The sequence below is a fragment of the Polyodon spathula genome, chromosome 16 (genome assembly GCF_017654505.1).
Source record: "Polyodon spathula isolate WHYD16114869_AA chromosome 16, ASM1765450v1, whole genome shotgun sequence".
Lineage (NCBI taxonomy): Eukaryota > Metazoa > Chordata > Actinopteri > Acipenseriformes > Polyodontidae > Polyodon > Polyodon spathula.
The window spans coordinates 3,879,222-3,902,946 of NC_054549.1; the positions used below are offsets into that span (position 1 = coordinate 3,879,222).

The window sequence follows — 23,725 nt, forward strand, 5'->3', positions numbered from 1 at the left end:
CTGCTGTGCTATTATTTGAGTTACATGCACGACCACCTATTAATTAATAAAACCTCTAATTGCATTAATTAAAATTAGATTTTATAAGTCGAGGCTGACTTACTTATATCACAATTACGTTTCTTAAAAATACATTGCCATTCATTTACGTTGGTCATGTATATTCCTCGATGTCTTAGCGGTAGCAGCTCTCTATCATTGTGCAATATGCAAGTGTTTGCTCAAAAGAGCCAACTTCCCAACGTTTAGGTATGTTTGAAAGCATGCTACGCTTTTGGTAGCATGGTAACTACACGTTTGTTTATATTGAAATCTATATGAATGTGCTTGTGATGTTATAATGCAGAGCTCTCAAATCCTGAAAACTGATGCGTGAGATTTTCTGAATACTAAATAAGTGACGTCACAGCTACTATAAACCGTCAACGCCCTGGTAATTTAATTAAACACACAAAACAATGATCACTAGCTAACTACAGCCTATCAGTGATCCGTATAACTTGCACAATAAATGAATAGATAAATATATGCATACATAAACTGGAAAATATCACCAAAAACAAAGTATTCAAGATTTTCAACAAGTTAACAATTGGCCCCTCTTTTCATCCTTGTCTTAACGCCTTCCTATGATTGATTTCCCAGAAGCAACAACGTAGCATATTACTGTCCAACGACGAAGCACCCAACGTCAGCACCCAACAATGCAGTTAATCCAAAAGTCCACTAGATGCCGCTCAAAACCAGTTACCATATTTAAATTTAACACCAGTGACATCTTTAAAAACATATTCGGTCTCATAATCCAGTTAGGGTTGTGTCCCTCTAATCAAGCTACTAACATAGAATAACGTTTGTGTTTGTGATGATGCGGATTCTTTGCTGTGTTTGTTGTATTCTCACGTTACTTTTTTGCCCTCTAAAAATTCCCTCTGGATGTAATTTGTAACATGGGTGTTGTTGTTTACCTTCACAGTATTGATGGAATTTAGTTCTATCAATATCCAGGTTTGGATGAAACTGTTTAAAAACTGTTTTGCGAAATTGTTTAAAAAGTCGTTCTTATAGTCGTGCTTATACCGAGCATCAAAATAAATTTATCACTATTATAACAAATTTATTTTCAAAATAAAGTAAGGTATGTAAATGAAGGACACTGACAAAATGTATTTGCCTTCTTTTTAATCCCTTGATCATTCATTCTTGACCATGACACGCTTGAGTCACTATTACTGAAGCATATGCACTTAATCCCTAATTAGTGAGACAGTTGACTGGACAGTGGACACAGAGTGATTTCAGCTGTTGAACTGCAAGCTTGATTAAAAGCTATAAAGAAAATCACAGAAAAAAAAGCTAATATGCCATGTTTGTCAAGAGAGCAGCGCCTTCGTGCGATCGGCATGTTAGAGGCTAGACCAGGGCAGCGTACTGTAGCTAACCTGGCAAGACGGTACAATCAGACACACTCTTGTCAATGACAGGTCACGAACTGGGAGACCAAGAGTCACAACACCTGCCCAAGATCGACAAATCATTCTTTGTGATGTCAATTGTTAAATCAGCACAATAAAAAGTCACTGCACCTGCTCTAAAATTTGTAATTTGAGTTTGTAATTTTCTCGATCATATCTAGTGAATTTTAGCCAAATATAGGCCATACGTTTCCTTAGATGCTCAGTATATATAAACAGATTAAGGACGTTAATATCAGGTTTCATGTGCTTATTCAGATTTAATGACTTACAACATGTGTATTTTCTCTTGCACTTTTTATAGGACAGACCTGACTCGCTTTGCTCGCAGGCCTGACAAAGAGTGCACGAGAAATACACTCTCAACTTGATCAGTGGTAGCCACAGAACTCTTATACACATACAGGAGAGAATCATACAATATCTGAAAAAATTTGGTTTCTATGATCCAGACACCCAAAACTCACTTATACATCACTTAACACTGCTGTATATACCAGAGTCTAAAACCTCTATTGAGGTCAAGGTCTTTACAACGAAAATACACTTCGTCTAACCATCCATGGTTATTTTTGGTACAGTATTACCCTCCTAACACAAGACCTCAAAGTCCAAACCCTGCCTGTACCTAATATTGCTTTGGGCACCCGTTTGCCCCGATCACACCCTAGACGCAACGCGGCATAGACTCCACCAGCTATTTAAATCCTCATTAATACAACATTGATGTAAAGAGCTTTGAGAAAAGTCCAAGCTGTGAACGGACTGAGAGCGGAGGTTGTAGAGTAGTGCAGTATGTCAAGAAATACCACTTACATCCAAACATTGTTTTTACTTGTGTACTGATGCATATATTATTGTATTAGTATTTGTGTTACTTACGTACATCTGCAAATACAAAATTAGAACGAGCAGTATCATGAAAATAATAGTTCACCATGACCTACATCCACAGTATATACATTTGCAAACGTGATGGAGACAGACAGATCCTCCATGCATACCCTTATTCTGATCCCCTCAATAAGAATATTCTTTCCAGGCAGTTACCGGTACTGGTTTTCTGGAATTCGATCAACTCCAGTTCTCTCAGCTGTTTGATACCATGAGACTAATGCATAATTAATAGTTACATAAACTCAAGATTTTTGACACTCGATCTCAGTTTCTAAAATTAAATTCTGATACACATCCCTTCATCGCAACCAAATTAGCAAAATAAACAGCTTTTCACCAGCCACCATATAAATGATTGAAGAAGCAGCCAGCAGGAAACTGGCTAGAACTGCTCCCCCAATATGCATTTAGAAACCATGATTTATCCTGAAGTTCTTCCTTTGTAAATGCATATTTAGAAGGCAGTAAGACTACAGTTCATTTTATATATCCAATTTTTTAAAATATTTAAAAATATATTTTTATATAATATATATGTATATATATATATATATATATATAAGATATATTATATATATGCATATATATATATCAAAATGACACACACACATACACACTGTAGATAAATCAAGGACAAAAAATATGAATTTTAAGTGCCTGAAAAATATTTTTGCAGTTCATTCATAATAAAAAATATACAAACTGCAGGTTGCAGTTAAAAATTACGCTTTAAATAACTGGCTACCGGTACAACAGCAGTCAGATACATGTAAAAAAACATGGGAAACAAAGAATGTGGCAATTACAACAACACAATTGTTATATTGCGCACACAATACAGTACTTTTCTGTACTATAAGGCTATTTAACCTGGCTTGAAATGTAACTGTTTAGTTAATTTAGCCGATAGCTGGTTTTAAACATTTGACAATCATCCTGCTGATGAAACAAACAATTGAGACCAGAAAAAAGTACTCTTAGAAACATATTTTTCTTTTTAGCCTAAAGCTCAATTGAATGATATGAATCCATGCATTTAGCCTGGGTGTCTCTTATACCAAAAAACAAACCAAAAAAAAAAAAAAAAAAAAAAAAACCTCAGACATGCCATTTTGTGTTAATTTCTCAATGTGGAGCACAGTCTCTCAAACATTGAAGACCCTATTCAAAAGCCACATTTATTAGGTTTCTTGGTAGTTTTGCACATTTGTATGAAAATGCACCTTTGCTTTTGTACAAAGTAGTGGCAAAGTAATTTTCTGTAATAAAATGGAAGCATCATTAAGTTCACCTGCAAAAGCACCAACCACAGCGATTCCTCTATTTCGCTATATGATTTACACATCCGTTTCAATTCATCCCAAAGGAAAGTCTCTTAAAACACAGCAGCATTGGAAAGGAGCTCGTAGGCAGATTTTTCCTGGGTAGAAAGAAGACTGACGTTCCATCCCTATTCTGGTTTTCCCCTTGCAGTAATCCGTGAGTAAGACTGGGTACTGAATACACTGCTCCGCTGAGACGGTAAAAAATATGGCTGATCAGACCATCTTGGCTTCTATACCCAAACAAAACCCAGCAGAAAATCACACGTCCTTTTCTTAAAGGGGCCAAGAAATGGACAACACTTGTGTTTGGATTTTTTTAAATATCTTTTTTCTTTAATGTATTTACAAGCTTTAAATTTGCTCTATAAGTTTGAAGTATTACAAGCACTTTTCTTCAGCAACCTTTAAGCCATTTGGAGTTTGTACAAGTTGCCGGGTGTATGTTTTTGCTGTTTACTGGAAATTCTTACGGTCTTTACTGTTTCCTGAATGCATCGTATTCTTTTCAGAGGAGTATATACATTTCACAGAGAGCAAGCCAAAGCAGGCAGGAAGAGATTTAATTGTTATTTAATAATAACCTTTAACTTGTGACATCTTTATATACGTCACACACACACACCCCTCCCCTCCCCCCTCCCTCCCCCAAGAAAAAGCATTTGAGATACCCTGTCTTCATCCAAAACAGTCTGGAAATCAGGAGGGAGTATTTAATATACAATTTTGATATCAATGTCATAAGAGCCTGCAAAAGTTAAATAAATCTGTTATTTGCAGTCCTTAAAAAAATAATAAATTAAAGAGTTCATAACCTATTTATTTTGCAGACAAAACAAAAAAACAAAAAAAACAAAAAAAACATGAGTCTTAAAAGTAACAAAAAAGTTAAAAATTTAAACAAAATGTTCTATAAATAACACATATACTTTAGTGCTCCCGCCCATGAATGAACTCAAATGGTTGCATTTTCAGAAACGTACCATGAATCTTCACCATGATTGAATTTTGTATTCCTATCTGTGCATATATGTTGAATTTTTTAAATATAATTTGTTGTAATTTATTTTTTTTTTCCAGCAATTGGCCTTTCTGCACTGATTGGCGAAGTCTATCTTCCTAATTGTCTTCTGATTCCTCCTCTGCTTCTCGTAGCCATGTGAAAAAGGCAGTGACCGATTTCAGAGCCACGCCCTTTCCCTCCAGCTCGGCTGGATCCTTGCTAACTTCCCATTTGTAGAATGCATCCTCAGAGATCACGTCTTCATCATACAAGCAGTCAAAGAACATCCGGAGCAAATCTGGAAAATAAAAAGGCATACTTTGCTATTACTTAGAGTAAAACGTGTGTTAAAGTCCAGTCCTGTTCATACCAGACAAGTGCCAAAACACATTTCTAAGTTATCTTAAAAAACAAAGCCCACTTGCATGAGAATTTGTCACAATAAGAATGGTTCACTGAGCTCCACAGCATGGCTCTTGATTCAGAAGTGGTTTCCCATTCATTACCCCCCACCTGTAGCAGATCTGTTTAATTTCATAGTATTGCTTATAACAATGCATGTGGTAAAAAGATACTTACTAGGAGGCTGATCGAGTTTAACGATCAATGCTTGTAGTGCATAAAGTGCTTGCAATTGTTTCTCCGTATCGGAGTTCAGGTACTTGAGCAAAACGGGCAATCTCCGCTGGATAATGGCTGTGTCCACACGGCTAGGGGTGCTCTCCCCTACAAAAAAGCAAAGAAGATATCATTAATGTTAAAATGTATTCCCTGCGGCAATATTAAACTAAGTAACAAGCCTTAAGCCTTGGAATGTTGTCCAACACCTAACGTGGATGGTACATCAAGCATTGCTACAGGAAGAAAGGTATACAAACCATAATTCTGTAGTCAAAAGCTAGCCACTTCAAACTTATAGAGCAAATTTAAAGCTTGTAAATACATTAAAGAAAAAAGATATTTAAAAAAATCCAAACACAAGTGTTACTATATATATATATATATATATATATATATATATATATATATATATATATATATATATATATATATATAGTAACACTTGCTGCAAAGACTTGTTAAACTATGCGAATTGGGCTAATTATAACTGAGATGTCTTTAAAATACAAGTACAGCATGGTTGCTTTTAACAACCATATGAAAGACGATATGGTGACTGAATTAGAGGAGAAAAGTCTAAAATCCTCCACTCTAAGTAAGCAATGACTTTTAACACTGACTACAAAACATTTCCATCTATGCTCTGAAGCACAAGGAAATGAAAATAGATGGTAATAAATAAGTGGGATCACCCTGCACAGAGAATGCTAATGTCACTGTGGTACAAGGCAATCACCACAAGAGGGCTCCACAACATTGGAAAGCACAGAGTTTATACAGCACAGTGCATTCACATGTTTTCAATTTGTTGGGCCAATGTACTAGCAACAGCTTGTGACAATCTTCTCACACTCCACACTGCCCCTCCCCCCTCCATCTACCTTTCACTGCTGCCTTGCAGACGGCTGTCATTAAAGCTCTAAGAAATGGAGTTGAACTCATCTGAGATTCTTCTAAATTAGCCTGGAACAAAAACAAACAAACAAACAACAAAATAAATCAGTAAAAAGCAATTTACAGAAACCCCTGAAATACTGAACTGCATTTGACAAAGTGTTTTGCAAGTGTTCTCATTGTCCATCTCTCATAGAGCCCAATTCAAGTGTCCGTTGATTGAGTCATATACAGTATGACTGAATTTGAGTTGAAACTAGTTCATTGGGGCCTTGAGAATGCATAATGTATGCCCTTAAAACTGGAGAGTAATACCATTTAAAATAAAGTGCACTCAAAACTTCAAAAAATCCTAGAGCAAAAAAGATTCATTGTGCTTTCAGTGCATGTTTTTATTTGAGATAGTCAGCCCTGCGTGTGGTCCGGTCATGGCGTGTGTCTGCTACTGCTGTACTGAGTGCCATACCTCTACCCAGTCGAAGATTTGCTCATCGCTGACGATATCTTCCAGAAGGAGTTTCTCTAGCTGTCTGTTCAGTTCATCAGGAGAAAGGTCTCTTTTTGAAAGTGCCTCAGTGGGGCTGGAGCAGCCCGAAACAGTGAACTGTAATTTCTGATAGTGGGGGAAAGGAACATACACAAAAGATGGAGTTAGACAATATGCAAGTGTTTGTTTCTGACCTCACATAGACCCCCAACTAGTATATGAAGCACTTAACCCCCCCCCCCCCCAAAAAAAAAGGAAAATGTACTATAAAAAAGTTCACATGGAATTTAACACATTTACTGTTATCATGTAGAATATTGAACACTGTTGTATTTTATTATTGTATGAGAAAGTACATGCTCGTTTCATAAGGTATTCTTTCCTGTTTGTTTTTATGAAAGCTTGTGTTGAGTGATATGCAAAATTTGTACAGTAGACAACTTCATTATGGCAGGGCACATATTTTTAACACAGCAAAAAAAAAAAACATCCACTTGCTGTAAATCTCCAAGCAAAGTCATTTGAGAGAGCATGTGGGTGTAACTCGCCATGTTAGTTCACAAACAAGATCACCTGAAGTCTCTTAATGAGCATTATTGCTATAGAAGAACACTCGTAGTTCCTCAGTCTATTGCAGGGGTGGCCACCAGGTCCCTGCAGAGCCGCAGGGTCTTCTAGTTTTCATTCCACCCGAGTTATCAATTACACTCTAACATATCTTCCAGGGCTTTAGGCATTAAACACACCCAGACAACCTGCAACACTGAGGCTCTCCAGGACCAGGACTGGCCACCCCTAGTCTATTGTAAGGCTTTTGGTTGGGGAGGGTTTACCATAGTTTTGCAGCTCTGATCTTTAGCTCACCTGGTCAGTGATAAAGTTGTGCACATCCTCTTCCTCCGGTAAGAAATCTATCCAGTTGAGGCCAGATTCCCTCCACAAGGCTCCAACTTTCCTCTGGCTCTAAAAGCACCCGTTCAAGAGGGTGAACTCGAGGTCAGCAAGTGACTTCCAGACAATCTCCACCATGCTACTTTGCATTCTTATTAAAAGTATGTAAACCACTAGGGCTGCAATGAAGGGTATATTTTGACCTTAGGAGGTTCGGAACACATTACCGAAGAAAGGTTCTCATTTGAGGAATTTACTGGTGACGTCACCACAGCTATTTGTTTATATTTGATTGAAAATCCTATTATTTTACACGTCATCCGTATTAATGGAATAAAACATTCACATGTAGTTAAAAACACATTATATAGAACAGTAATCACGTTTTTATAAAAAATTTAAAAAATCCACGTTGTTTATGTACATGTAATTGAGCCTGCTTGTGATATATACAGTAAGCATTACTCCAGCACCAACTGCAGCAGACAAACCTATTTAACAGCCATCGTTAAAGGTTTGCTTCTGGACAACACAAGCTGGAGAGGAGTGGGGCAGACGGTGCTCAGTTTTTGAAATTCAAATTATTAGTGTTAGCGTATATTTTGTATGTTTCAAACATATTCTACCATAGCACTTCTCTTACACTGTCTTGTACACTAGGTATTCAGTACATATTTTACTGAAGCAATACAGCCTAGAGGTACGAACTCACTGCTTTGGATACCTGCTCCACACACTGCAGCGGCACCATGGAGAGGTGCTACATAACGATTTGATAGCGGATTTTAATAACAACTTTTGTTTAAGTAATACGCATTGTACAAATCAAAAGATCACATTTTGCATGTGAGTGACATTTAATGTGTGTTTCACTTGAAACAATTCTATGATCTTCTAGTTGTTACATTCTGGAAATCAACAATAAAATTATAGTTGCGTCAAAGAAACCTTAACAGGCAAATTCAACAAATTGATAAATGAAACGCCTAACAACTTGAAATAGCAGATTTACTGGTGTCTTAGCCTTACATAAGACAGTACTGTGGCTTAAGGTTTTGAATTCTGACTAGTTAATAAAACAATGCATCATTAATCAGAATACATAAAGCTCTTACCATTTGTTTGCATAGTTGGTGCAATATTTCAGAGAGCAATACCCCAGCTCTTCCCACAGGAAGTAAAGGTTTACTGAATTCACTGGAAGAAAAAGACATCCATGTTATACCTCTGACTGCACTTAAACACGTTCATTCACTTGTCTATCCTATTCAGACTCACCAGTCAAAGCTAATTTGTTCCAAGATTTAGTCTGATGTGAAGATGCTATCAGTTAGTTTATTCTACCAGATTTCACAACCTCAGTGGATTAAAATGTCCAACAGCCATTTTCTTTTTTACTCTGGAAATACTGAACTCCCTTTGAGGTGGATAGTTTGTTACAATAATAATAATACAGCAAATAAAAAGGAAAATGCCTCCCACAGAATCAAACCCACTGTGTTGTGAGATATTTTCTTTCGTCATTATTCTTACTCCAACTCAACTGAAACAGTATTTTCTTGTCTAAACATCATGGGCAAAGGCTGAAGCAAATTTCACGGAACTGAACAATTTACCTGCTCGTTTCTACAACCACGCTGCTTCCTGCTAGTTTTACAGGGTTAGACATTTGACTTTGCACTTCCTGTAGTCAGAGTCGATTTAATTGATCTAAACAGTATGGACTTTTCAGAGGTCTTTTCATACTTTTACAAGCAATAAATAAATAAAAAATACGCTACCATGCATTGTTATAGGTTTGATTTTCTTAACCTTTACTAATTATTTAAACTGCAGCAGTGTTTCGATCTCTTACCTTTTAGATCAATTGAATATACCCCCTGTTACTGAGTCTTCCACGATGCCTATATTAAACTATGTGGGGTCAGATGGGATGCTATTTACTCTAACACAGGAAATCAACTGGAAGAGCAAAACAAGCAAACATGTTTTGTCTAACCTCAACACATTAAAATACATTTACTTGTGTTGTTTACTTCCGGTTTTGCAAAATTTGCCTAAATTATGATCACTCCTCCACCTTAATAACTCTCTCATAGAGATTCCTCCTTCACGGAACATGGGGATCACCAGCTCTGCTAGATACAGCCATATATGGGGAACGTCGATCGCCATGTCATCAGCAAACTCCAGGATTTCTGCAAACCTGAAGGAAACGGCAGACGAAACTGGTCAGAACCCAGAGCTATTGATAAGGTGCAGTGACTAATCTACTGTTTGCATGTTTCATTTCTCACCCTTTAAAGAACTCCTGTGTGGAGAGGCTCCCCGACTGCACCAGCTGGAACAGTAACTGGCCCATGTGATCCCTCGCGATCTGACTCCTCTCCAGCGTGGACTCCACACCCACCCGCACAAACACGTGGAGCATGCTGGGCACGCACAACTCCTCCACGCACTGCACTGCCTCCTGTGGGAACAAACACAGAAGTGCAGGGCTTAGGGCTGGCTTGATATCTGGGGTCACTGTCCTGAAATGAAATAGTTGCCTCTGATTCCTCTCTTGTGTACCTACACTACTCACGGAACAGACAACGGAAGTACCGGTACAACACTTCGGGTTATGGGAAAACTCTGTTCCATTCTTTCAACCTCTAAGCCTTTCATGTACCCCAGTTCTCATCTCTACCCCTCATTTGCTCCCACTACCAGAATCTAAGGCTAATATACTTATGTCTTATATAGGTATGTGTTTCAACTTTGGTTTAAATTGCAGCTTCTTTTCTTGTTCTTCAAGGAAAGCAAAACATGTGAAAGCTAATGGATCAACAAATCTAAAAGGCAATAAATTCTAAAAGACAATTGCACCAGAAGATGACAATGTCTTTTTTTTTGTACCAGAGGGAACCAGGATTCTTGCAGGTTGAGAGAACTCGCATGGGGGCAGCCCAGACGCTGCGTCAGGGAAGCTCACCTTATAATCGTTAATGTGCAGGAACTCGTCGATGATGGATTTGGATTTCCTCTCCATTTCCTCCTCAGTAATGGCAGGCTTGTCTGCAGCAAGGGCTGCTGGAGCATCAGGCTTTGCTGAAGATGAAGGAGGCAATATGTAACGAGTGGCCCTTTTCTATCATTTCAAGAGGATTGCATCTGCCTGTGTGTATTTTGTGTGTGTGTATGGGTCCTTACACAGCAGCAAGATCTGATCTTTGGTTAAGAACATAACCTTGAGAGAATACCTACAAGATACTCCTGAAGGGATATGTTTGGTAACTGTTTTTGACTGCATTTTTAAGGGCAATCGGGTCCAGTTTGATGGATTTAGGGACCCGAAATCTGGTTAGATCCCTAAAACCCCAACATTAGAATTCCTAGGAGTATCAAACAATCTCTGCTTGAAAATGCACAAGGCAGAAATGACCACGTTCCTACCGCGTAACAGAATTCATAAATGAATGAATCAAAAAAAAAATAAAATACCAAAAGAAACCACTGCATGAATGACATCACAAATAAAACGACAAATGCAACAGGACAGTGTTTCTCTCCTTACTGATTATATTAGCCAATTCAAAATGGAAGGATATTTGTAAACATTTTAATATTTGAACATGAAAACCCACATTCGCTCCGAGTTTAGTCAAATGTGATGAGAAAGCGTGTTTCTGTGTTACCAGCATCATAAGCACCGCTGCGGTCAGTGTCTGTACCGCTCTTCTCTTCGGCGCCGGTGGGCAGCTGCGTGACCATCTCGAGGGCCTCTCTCGGCTGCTCCTCCTGCACCTCCTTGTTGCTGCTGCCCTGGGTGAAGGTGGCGGGCCGGGAGAGGGCTGTGCTCACAGGGATGTCGTTCCTCTCGCGTCCTGTGCTGTTCCGGCTGGGAGGGAGACAACAGAGGAGAGACTTTCACTGTCTTAAAGACTTCACAAAATGGCTGATTCACTGTTTTTGACAGTAAATCATACCTTACAGTTGAAGGGCCCTTTTTCAATATTTCATTTTTTTTATTTTAAAAATCTTATGGAAGACAGATAACAAAATATCAAGGCAACACTGTACTCAAATGCTGTTTAATCAATAAGCAGATGCCATCTGTTGCACAGTTGGGTAATCGTTTCCTAATTTGTTGTAGGATCCTGTGCCTTGACTTACATCCGGTCTATAGGTCCGAATTGTTCTGTAACCTGATAATTGATACACAATGTCATACACCGAGAGCACTGTCTTTAAGAAAGCAATGCAGATTAAAAAAAAAAAAAAAAGATTAATATTTAGAGCCTGCTAAAGCTTTTTATGACTCTGTACACATTAATGATACATGGGTTAAATGCTTGCACAGGTGTTCAAAGGTGAGACTAATCAAATAGGTCTAACACTGATTTCACAAAAAGACCTTGGAGGATATTAATTAGGCTTGACCAAATGATCTTCAGCAACTAGGCTTGTGGCTATGAACCTCACTGAGCTTAAACTTTTCTTTGCTTTTTTGTTTTAATGATGAGAAACAGAAACAAGACAAGAATTGGAAATAACATGAATAATATGTGGGTAGAGAATAATTCATTTTTGAATCCCTTTTTCTAGTCACTTTTAGCCAGACAACTAGATTTAGAATGGGCCTGACTTCTGGTACAGGATAATTTTAAATACACATTTCAACCAGATAGTTATCAAACACACATTTGGGTGCAGGGTAGGTGGACATTTCACCATTGAATTACAGCATGCCAACTGGCTGAAAAACACCTATGCACTGTAACACAATACAGGTTCCACAACATGTGTGTGTGTGTGTATATCATGGAGTACATTCAATGTCTGTGGTACCTGCTGAGACTCCTGCGGGAATCAAACTCGGATGCCGGTGTTGTTGTAGGAGAGATGACAGCAGGCTGTGCACAAGATTGTAGTGCAGAGAACCGGTTCAAATTAGTAGTGCTCGAGCGAGAGGCATCTGGGAATCAGAAATCATGTTATTACGATAGTTTTGTGGACCACATTCCACATCATCTATTTGTGTGAAGTCATGAGCTTAACGTCAGTTAGTGCTAGTGATTTAATTGGACTTCTACATTTTTATAAAGCACATCATTGCAAGATCCTTGCATACTTGCTTATGTGTTGCGGTTTGCAGAATATGGCTCCAAACATTCTATTTTATTCGATGGCTAGCAGTATTGAGGCAGAATACGAACACAGAGGGATCAGCTATAGCTGATCGCTTCTGAAAAAGAAGTGTGTGCACGCTGGTGGGGATATTGATTATGTAAATTAGAGACACGAAAGATAAGATCAGAGCTCAGAGCTCAATAAATCGGGTTATGAACTTGGTACTTTGTACTTTTAAGAACACTATTGCAGTTCTTACTGTGGGACTAATAGCCAGTTGAACATGAAAATCAGTCGGTGATTTAAACATAAAAATGAGTTCTTACTGTCCTAGTGGGACCCTAAGTGAGCCACTTGGTTAATACAATTCAGAATGTGATAGAACTGTAAATGTTAGGTTCAAGACTTTACAATCAGGCTTTTGTTTAATCTGCACTGATTTGTGAAGCTCCATGGGATGCTTGTTTATAGAGAACACTATATTTATAATTGGCATGACCTGTACAAAAATGAAGGGTGTAATTAAAATAGGCTACTGTTCAATGAGAGTCTTGCATTATACACTGCAGTGCTACACTATATCAAACCCAGACACAGCACTTCCCACCGGAACTGTAATCAGCATAATTGAAATGAATTAGACAGCAGAACACAGCACCCATCACTCTAGAAAGCAGTGACACATGCTCACCTGATTCACTGGCTTTAGCTCCTCCACTGCTGCCTTTCCCCCAGCTCATCTGTGCTCTGGGCCCCAGCTGGATCTTATCATCTATTGTTGGCTGAAGAAGGACACATTGAATATTACACATAATGGATCTCGTCCTCCTTTATCTATTACTGCCCCAGTTATTACTGCAGTATTTAGTTTGCCCTTCAGTTGAAACTTGAGGCATCATCACTGTTGTGTATATATCAGGAATCACTAACGTGCTTCAATTTATCAAAGTGCACTATACTTTCTGCAAAACCTGCATTAAGCTTCTCACCTCAGCTTTCTGAGTTACAAGTTTACCAACTGAGCATGATTAAACTTAATTAAAAGTATTTTGAAGTTTGTACTAGCTTTATGTTACTTTAATCTCACATGACTCAGTCAATCAACCAGTTCAACTGTTGTCATCTAGTACTAGTCCATGTTCTCGTTTCAAAACGTGAACTAAATATTTATTTTACATTCTTGTGCAAAAGACAACGATCTCCGACTTGAAATAAGTCAACTGGTTGAAACAAAAAATAACATTTGGGTCTAGAGTTGAAACCCACTGAACTAGTTCAGAAGATTACTGGTACCAACCAGTGAACTAGCAAAAGCTCCTACTTGTTGCACAGCTCAATTGTTGCTTTGTTTCTAGCCAGCCAGACAACCTGCTTCTTGCATATATCCGGACACAGGGCTGAACCCTGGGCCTCCCAACTCAAAGGTATCTATGGCAACCACTGAACCATCTGGTTTGAATTCACACAGAGGGTAAACAGGCTCAGATTTCTAAATAATAAAGTTCCTGTCGCTGGGCTATGTGAAGCAAGTGTCAGGAAACGCTGGCGCCCGGTCCCTTTACCACACTGGGTCTCGAGTGATGCCGTGACACTTCCGAGCATCCACAGCTTTATTTACACTTGCAAGCTGTCACATACAAACACGTCCAGCAGTGCGGTTCCAGATGGTGCAAAACCTCTGCTGCAGGAGGGGTGAAGAGCAGAGGCTCACCACCTCACAGAACAGCTAGGGAGCGGTAAGGGGCTGGACGCAGCAATCACCCAAATTACAGACACCATGCCTTTTTTTTTTATTACTTTTTATTATTATGATATATTATCCATATACATACATATATTATCTTTTGAATTCTCCCAAAACCACACCAAGTCATGTATGGCAGTCTAGATATACCAAAATGATGCAAGTACTTTGGAAAGTATATTGGTGATCATCCATTAAAGAAGTGGTTCTCTAAGTGGTGTGTACAATGGTTACCCAGAGGGCTCTGGAGTTGTGTAAAACACCACATATACATACATACATCTATGTTCACTGCAGTATAGTTTCTCTTTCTTGTTTGTGAAAATGACCCTATTCACAATGTTTGGGAACAGCATTAAAGTGTAAAAAGGTAAAACATTTGCAGAAGGCTGAGGATCTGGGAAAACTGATATTTTTTTTTATAGTATTTGCTCCTGGGATGTAACCACTTTAATGTTCATTCTCTAGGCTCTCAAAACATAAGATGAATAGATTATAGTTCAAATAGAATGCATTTAGTTTTTCTAAAACTACATTTAGATCAGCCAGGGTATCCCATAACATGATTTCAAGTCTGTCGAGATCAGACTTCTAAACAAGTGTTAATAAATGTACCATAATAGTACAATTTTACAGTGGATACTAAACTCCACGCTCATTCGGCTTTCTCTTACCTTGGAGATCTTAGGAATCTTGCTGGGGTCTATCGTCCTGCTGTTCTTAGACATAGGTACAGTGTTCCAGGTCTCCTCTCTCTGCAGCACTGGAAACACACAGAAAACAGGACATCAGATTATCATTCTCTCTAACACTATCCCTCAGCTCAAACCAGGCAGGCTTACAGACCTGGAGTAACACAGTGAAAATATTACACTGCCATTACCTTGCAACACTTTTGTATTTCTGAAATGACCAGGTGCCTAGAGTCACAATCAGGCTCTCGTAAATGTGCTTTTCGTGGCAGCGTGAATGCGTAACTCCTGGAGTCTCTAGGTTTACTAATACGAGTTGTTCATGCAGCTATATTATTTAACATCAAATATATTAAAATAATATCATGCTAAATAAGGGAAGGTAGTTCTGAAACCCTGGACTGAGTAAAGGGCTAATTTTCAAGCCCTGACTGGGTTTCAAGCCCTGAGTGGAGGTACCAGTGCCATGCGATCTCAGATGACTAGTAGTGGCATGTGATATTCTTGATTTTAACTGACACATTAAAGCTGACCTAATCTGTGATTCTAGTATCCGTTCTAAAACTCCTTGGTCTCCCCTAAACAATTGTCTTTACTTGCATTTTTATAAACGCATCTGGCAAGCTTAAAAGAAATGTGATTTTTTACAAATTGTATTGCATTGTTCTTATTACATTTCCGATTTAAGATTGTAATGAGTTGAACATGAAAAAGTATAGAATAATAATAATAAGTCATATTAATAATTATACTAATTCTGTAGTGTTTTAAAGATGTTATGCAACAGAACTAGGTTGCGAAGGATGAAATGATCCAAACAAAGTACAATTTGTCTTTGCAAATATCCCCTTCCGTACTGTGGAGCCACAATCAGTTCACCCCTCTGAAACAATGCTGTTGCTTCGATTGAAATGAATGGCTACTGTGGGAACAGAAAATGAGCATCGTAGCAGGAGGGAGCAAGACCATGATACACCAGGAAGCTCATAAGACAAATCGTCTTCCTCATGGCTAAAGATTAAGGGTTAAAGTTTGGGAATGTTCCTTATTCATCAGCTGATTTATGATGGGCGAATTACATAAACATAAAATCGGGACTATGTTGAAACGATATTGCCATACACAGACAACAGAGGCAGTACAATAATAAGCAGTGGAAAGTTGGTGGACTGAGCCCTGGTGTAAGCTCTAAAGTAGATTAAAAGAGTATTTTAATACAGGGCCCCCTCTAACCTGGTCTCCTCTTGTCCTTGGACAGCAGCTGCTGGTGCACTTTCCTCTGCTCCTCCTGCTCCTCAATCTTTGCCTCCTTGTGGATCTGCTCGATGGTTTTGGGGCCCTGGTCCACTCTCCGTGAAACCCAGTTATGCTGAAACAGGAGGGAGTCATAAGCAGTGCCGCAGAAACAAGGACTTCTAAAAATAAGGTTTGCAGAAAGCAGATCCCTTGCCAATACCATTTAACAGATGGAGTTTCCATTTTATTTCATAGCAGTTATAAATGTGTTTTCTTGTTAGAGATGCGTTTGACTGTTACGCATTTGGAGCCTTATTTCAAATCTCTGCAAAACTGTAACTTACCCATATTGCACTCTGCTGTTTTGGAACAATATAAATATTCACAGCTGGTCTCAGCCTCTGGCTGGTATTCGTCTTACTTAAAGTAACATGTATTTTAAGATTAGTGTTAAATCAGGTTTCGTGAAACCATCTGTGTTTTACACTGGAGGGTAAACAAACCACAGTACCAGAGTGTTTAGGCTCTCATGCTTAGTAAATATATTTACAGTACATTGATCTGAACTGTATTCGACCCTATTAGATACTCTGGCCCTTTGGCTTTGTGCCGCTGCAAGCTATTGATAGCCACAAATACAGAAGGAGAAATATATACTGCGACTACTGAAAACGATAGATCTAAAACCAACCAACTCCGGCAGCTATAAATGAGTTATTGCTGACTCCTGAATCATGCTTCTCCAATGCCAGCAGTACCACGTTGCACAGTAGCTTACCAGCCTGAGGTCGATGACGTCCTGTAACATGAAGCGGATTCGGGACGATGTTTTTCGCTCCTTCACAATCTTCTCCATCTGGTTGAAGTATTGATCCATGCGAGGCTAAGGCGAAAAAAAGGGGTCAAATTTGTCAGAACCAGAAATCCTGATATATCAAGCAAGAAATGAAAAACTGACTCACCTTGCATCATACTATTTTAAATGTATGAACAGGGTTGAGGTATGTAAAATACACACTTCACAATGCAAACATCTTCGTGAGAGTCTTGCATGAAAGAAACTGAAACGGTTACAACCACTAGATGTCACTGTGAATTTTTAACTCCATTGACGACACACACACCCTTCTGACACAAACAAGAGCTGAAGTTTAGTTGAAAACGCCACCTTTTTTTTTTTTTTTTTTTATTCCAGGGGAATTTTAAAATAAACCCATTTTCAATAAAGGTAAGCCAGTAGAGTTGACCCAGAACTTAGGTTTCAAGAGTGGGATTCCACTACTGATCCAAACCTGGCTAATCTCTTTCCTACCCGATGGCAAGAACACGTGTGAGGGTTATGACTAGTTAATGCTTTTTAACTCAAGGCTTCTAGATGTATCCTTGGCATACCTACCTCTACAGACAACTTATGTTTTTCTCTATCCAGTGATTAATGTAGGTGCAGCATACCTAGAAGAAATGAACAACTGGACCTTAATGGATTTTGGTAGAAAATGAGGAGAGGGATATGATGACATTCAGGGTTAACATAAACCAATCCAAAGTCTCAGATTATTACCAACAACTTTAAGATGTAGCGCCATGTACGGTTTTAAATGTATATTTATGTTTTTCAGTAGGTTGTGATGATCCCCTGTTTAAAATACAAGATCTTTAGGTATTCACAGTAAATAATCAGTACCTGTAATCTAAATGTTTATTTTTCTTCATGATTTAGAAAAGAACTTTACAAGTGACCCTGCAGCTAAAACTTCAAAAGCAAACCCCATCTTCCGATGAAAAAGATTGGACAGATGGTTGAAGTACTTAAGAGTGTGTTAAAACAGACATCACATATAACTCAGTATTTTTAGTATACTAAAATTGTATGATACAGCACTTGCTTCCAATTGGTACATAGAACTGTGCACTTAGAGAGTTTAGATCGAAAGCTAAACTGAGCCCCCAGTCCCATCGCCATCCCAATATAATAAAGTCCTATTAAAATAGTTGGAAGTAATTTGTCTCTCAGCATTCTGCCAGAGTATGTGGAACACGATGCGCTTAACCTCTCCTGCCCGGCTCTGATACGGTTACGTTTAGAAAGAGAACTGAAACCGCCAGCTCTGGTGCCTAGGGCTTTCCTTTGAAACTCAATGATTTCCTGTTTTGTTTTTTTTTTTTTTTTTTTCACCAGACAGTGATGCGTGCAAGCAACAGAGTTAGCTGTCACTCACAGACCCACTGGCACAAATTCCACAACCTCAGTTCACTTGAAATGTAATTGTCTGATCCTCTTAGTAATCTATTTTCGTACAATTTTAACAATTGAGAAAGTGTGGTTAAAGAAACAGATTACAGCAAGGTTTCAGTACATTTGGTTTACCCTCCTAACGCTGGAAGTCAAAGACAATAGACACTTGGGCAGTGGGGCGAAGCAGGAATGATGTTTAGGGGTTTTGCAACACATCCATTGAGGTGTAGCACAGATATGGTTGGTTAAGTCTACTAATAACAGTATTTCATGTTAGATTTCGAAATGTCACATTTTTCAGTTGTCAGTTTTTCATTATGTACATGGAAAATTACAAAGCGGTATGTAAATCAATGTTAATGTAACACTATTCAGCAGGTTTTATTCGGCTATGAAACAAAATTAGTTAATTCTATAGGGTGATGCAAAACTTTTGGCCATAACCTATACATACATATATGTTCATACATTTAAAATAGTGTGATGCAATGTGAGTATATTGGAGTATATTAGAGCTGGGACGAACACAGGATTTTCGGATATTTAAATATTAGTTAGTTTTTCAAAAAGTAATCAATGCCATTATATTACTCTGAACACAGGCAGAGACAACACAGCAGCAAGGGCAGGGGGTGTGGCCGGGACCCCTGTGTGTGTGCCTTTATTTTACAGCAAGACCTTACAATGTATAACAGGCTAAAATAGAAAACCCAGGAGTAAAGAATAAGTTGTGTAGGTCTTACTTTAATCCAGTGAATTAACTACAAAACAAAAGGATGCCAAAGAGCAGTTCAAGTTAAACGCTGCTTAGTTTGTTTATTCACAAAATAAAACAGTACATAAAATTGACAACGCATTTTATTTCTTTGTTTTCATTCTTTGCCATTGCCTTTTCGTCACGGGTAACAGTGGCCATCAACACGTTTTCATAAAGTAACAAAATGAGGTTTACTTGTGCCCTTTTGTAGCTGAACAAGCAAACAAACAGAAATTTAACTTTAAACACTGCAACCAAACCAAAAACATGGAAATCACGTTGTAAAGTTAAAGTCGCAACAAAATATATGCTATATACAGTCTACATAAAAATCACGACACAACATTTTCAGTAAGTTGGGTACTGTATAAGCGAGGCATTTCAGAATGACCTGCATGCCTTTTTTCTGTCCCATGGATTCTGGCTCGCTCTAAAGCAGCACAGCGTGTTTTTGTCCCAGATTGCTTTCCATAGAGTACTATGCCTGCGCACACAATCTGGTTTGTTTACTTTTTCCTGTCTAAAACTTTTAAATAGAGGCTCAAGAGCTGCTGTGCTGATCCTGTGTTTTTTTTTTTTTATAGAGATTAATCTCACTGAGCTCTTTTTCATTTGCCATTTTTTTTAAACAGGTCGCGAAAAATCTGGTGAGAAAATTAGTGCAAGGTATTTGTGTCATTTGTAGCGAATACGAACATCTGATTTTTGTATCCGAATACATGCCAAAAAATATGAATTTGAATATTTGTCCCAGCACTAACATACATATACACACACACACACGCATTATATATATATATATATATATATATATATATACACACACACACACACACACACACATACACACACATTTTTTTATACATATATCTATCTCGTATATGGCTAGTTTCAAAGCCCCAGATTAGCACTAATCTTGGCCAACATTATCTAACATTAAGTAACCTATTATTAGTGCTAATTAGGGTCAGTGAATGTAGCAGGGTATGAAACTCGTTCTAGCCCTAGCACTAGTGCAAGTTTCAAGTCCTAAAACAGCTGACACTGCCTATATCAAACCCTCTGTTTGGGTCGCAGAGCCTCACCTTGGCCTTCTCGAAGTCCAGGTCCTTGCCGATGGTGGTGAGCAGCCGGCACAGGCACTCCAGAGACTCCTCGTCGTGGTTCTTCAGCAGCTTGACCACGCAGTCGTGCATGATGGCCTCAGTCAGCATCTTGAGTTTGAAGAGCTCCCCGATGAACTTGATGTTGCCGATGGAGCGCCGCCGCGCTTTGTCCTTCGCCTCCTTCAGCTCCTCCTGGAGTCGCTCCCGCTCGCTGGACTGCAAGAGAGCTGGAGAGTCAGGACTAGGCATCCAGGAGGCTACAAGCACCTTCTCAGACCCATTGAAATGGACACAAGGATTTAACGCACTGTGCCACCTTGCTATACACAAAAGTACCCAAGTTAAGAAAATAACTTGGGAGCCACAGCATTTCTTTTCTTTATTATAAATATTAAAAAATAAGAAAAAGAAGTGGTGTGGTTCCTTAAACATTATTTAACAGTGTGTTTAATGATTTAGAATCATACTTAAAGTTTACAAAGGTCTACTGTAAGAAAGTAGTACCGTACTCTACTGTTCACACAGATTGATTGTGCCAAACTCATAAGGGACCAACACACACAATGTAAACAACTTCTACATTGCTAGAACAATGATCCCCATTTTGTAAGCAACACACTATGCGTATTAAGCAGCAGTGTGTCTGGCTAGTGGAGCTGTAAATTGAATCGTGTCTTCCTGTCACCTACCGAGGCAGCAGCTTCCAGCTCTTTCTGCTTTCTTTCGAACACGTCATCGTCTACCTTGTCCCTCTCAAACTCTTTCTGGCAGCGGTTCAATAGCAGCTTCCGGAAATTCACAGTGCTGTTGGGTTTATCAGTCATGGTCACCTTGAGCTGTGGAGCCAGAGAGAGAGAGAGAGAGATCAGTCCAATTATACAGAACTATCCCAGTGCCAGCTTGTTCCAGACAAGGCTTTGCTACCCATCCACTAAAGGCATACTATGAAAATGTATATAACGAAGAATTTCCTACCAGTTAAACATCCTGTTATTTCGTGTTCTCGAACTTTCTCTAATCCTTCAGTTTAGACCCTTACTTAAATCAATTAAAACAGGTTGCAGATAATAAAACCCAGGGATGGAAATAAGACCCACATTCCATAGCAGTTTGAGCCATTCCTGCTTTTACTATGAGTTTAATAAGACACACCTGAGCTTGTTACATACACACTGTGGCTAAGCAAACTCATAGTAAAACCTGGAATGGGCAAAAAGTGCTTTGCAATAGGAGTCTTATTTTCATCCCTGAAATCTGTTAAAACATCGTCCTGTGAAAATGCAACTTGGTGTTTTAATATTGACAGTGGAACCCACATCAAATCAATCAATCATACTGGAACACCATCACAAAGTGCTTTACAAGATGGAATACAAGAAAATCCATAATATTTCAAATCGAGAAATGCATAATACTCCTCATGTGTTGCTACAACTGTTTATATAACACACCTGTAATCCTTTCATTGTTAACATCCTGACAACCGTTTACACTTAGAACTTTAGTCTGTTTTAACACTCTTTTTAAAAGTGTCTGCTCTAGTGCGCTGGGGTTTGAGATCTGTCCCCTAAATCACTGCAGGAAAAGCTAAAACATATGAAATGCTCTGGCGTTTCTGTTCCGTACCCCATCATGGATCGTTATTACTGTGTTACCTGTTTGACAATGTGGGCAATAATCCTTACACTATCAGTGCACTAGAGCAGAAATTTAGAAAAAAATGTTGAAACAGACTTTAAAGGTCTAAGTGTAAAAAGTTGTCAGGATGTTAACAATGAAAAGTACAATTTAAAAGAGTTATTTAAAGAGTTGTAGCAACACGTTGGGACGTGCAACGCTGTATTTTTTGTATCCCTGCTACTTGCTCTTTAAGCTAATACATTTAAGCTAATACTCTTTAAAAACCACTTATGCCTATTTTCCCCTGCGTTTTTCAGGTACAGCTAAGCTGGACAGTCTAGGCAAGGGGTAGTTAAAGATGGCTGTCTGCGTTGTGTAATTGTGGGTGAAGCTGACCGAGGGAAGTAGTAGTGTGGCAGTAAAGTTCATGTTGAATTGTGGGATTGATTGAATATAGGCAAACAAGAGAAGATGGACAAAGTTGAACAGACATTTGTGGCTTTTTAGTTTTGGTCTTTCCACAGCTGTCAGTAGTCTTATTAATGACATTTCATCACACAAGAGGAAAAAAAAAAAAAAAAACTCTCGGGTTTGTTTTTCACGCAGCCTTTGCTTACAGCTTCATTGTTCCAAACAGTTTGTCTCTTCAGCACACGGCTTTTGATGATGCACTCCCGCACAGCCCAGTTTGGCCCTGTTGGCTATGAGATTGTACGGTCTGAGGTGTAGCTAAGGTATAGCGAGCCTTAGTGGAAACACCCTTCAGCTCAGCGCTACAAACTTGGCAGCACTCGTTGCCTCAACCTACCAATTTTCCTTCCTCTGCATTTGCTCTGAATATCATTACACTGCTGACCTGCATTCAGATTGTGTCATATTGCGCTCTACAGTGAAAACGCAGCGTGGGGTACGGATACAGCCGAGTCCAGCTCTCTTACCGTAGCGAGGCAGCGGCACATGTTGCCGTAGGCGACGGAGAAGCTGGGCTCATCGACGGCCTTCTCGAACACCAGGTCGATGACCCCCTTGAGCCGCTCCTCTGTGTCGATGGTCAGATCGGTCACCTGCTTCATCAGCTGGTTGAACATCTGCGGGGTCAGCTTGTTCAGGATGCTACGCACCTTCCGGAACAGGTCCTGGAGAAGGGAATGGGAAACTCATTGCGATCCTGGGAATTACATCCCTTAACAGGGCGTACAACAGTGCACAAACTGACCCATAATCCAAACCATGCTTTTATAGCAGCTATAAAAACACAGCTTTAAATGTCACAATTATCTGATAAATGTTTATCATTTACAGCAGTATGTTTTATATAAAAAGAGGCTTTTTTTTTTTTTTTTTTTTTTTTTTTTTAAAGTCCCATTGCCCATATACCACCATATTTCTTAATAAAACATATTCGTTTCAAGGGCATTTCTACCTGTTTGATCAATCTCAGTCTCTAGTCAGTTTCTTAGAATGACAGTTTATGCAATCTCAGTGGTCTCTTAGGCCAACGCCTATATATTGTTTCTGTCTGTATGTGGCAAGGCTGAGGTCTGCCCCTGTAAAATATGGGTTTTGTGTGATTATAAATAACATTGGTGGGGCTTGGGACTAAAACAGTGTTGGATATGGCAGGGCTGGGAG

At 38.9% G+C, this 23,725-nt stretch overlaps 1 protein-coding gene across 9 annotated transcripts in view; it reads right to left on the reverse strand.

The window, feature by feature from the left end:
* Positions 1 to 4,527: 4,527 nt before the first annotated feature.
* LOC121329189 (eukaryotic translation initiation factor 4 gamma 3-like) overlaps positions 4,528 to 23,725 on the reverse strand; it is a 59,927-nt gene continuing 40,729 nt past the window's right edge. For all 9 annotated transcript variants that reach the window (XM_041274626.1, XM_041274630.1, XM_041274629.1 and 6 more), the window contains 18 exons: positions 23,032 to 23,229; positions 21,163 to 21,309; positions 20,453 to 20,689; positions 17,153 to 17,257; positions 16,372 to 16,507; positions 15,121 to 15,209; positions 13,394 to 13,484; positions 12,421 to 12,547; positions 11,268 to 11,470; positions 10,565 to 10,680; positions 9,888 to 10,060; positions 9,671 to 9,796; positions 8,706 to 8,787; positions 7,564 to 7,662; positions 6,679 to 6,825; positions 6,200 to 6,281; positions 5,277 to 5,423; positions 4,528 to 4,995 (listed from right to left, as the gene is read on the reverse strand). In XM_041274626.1, the coding sequence (XP_041130560.1) occupies positions 4,814 to 4,995; positions 5,277 to 5,423; positions 6,200 to 6,281; positions 6,679 to 6,825; positions 7,564 to 7,662; positions 8,706 to 8,787; positions 9,671 to 9,796; positions 9,888 to 10,060; positions 10,565 to 10,680; positions 11,268 to 11,470; positions 12,421 to 12,547; positions 13,394 to 13,484; positions 15,121 to 15,209; positions 16,372 to 16,507; positions 17,153 to 17,257; positions 20,453 to 20,689; positions 21,163 to 21,309; positions 23,032 to 23,229 (2,487 nt within the window). In that variant the 3' untranslated portion in view covers positions 4,528 to 4,813. The remainder of the gene's footprint in view (positions 4,996 to 5,276; positions 5,424 to 6,199; positions 6,282 to 6,678; positions 6,826 to 7,563; positions 7,663 to 8,705; positions 8,788 to 9,670; positions 9,797 to 9,887; positions 10,061 to 10,564; positions 10,681 to 11,267; positions 11,471 to 12,420; positions 12,548 to 13,393; positions 13,485 to 15,120; positions 15,210 to 16,371; positions 16,508 to 17,152; positions 17,258 to 20,452; positions 20,690 to 21,162; positions 21,310 to 23,031; positions 23,230 to 23,725) is intronic.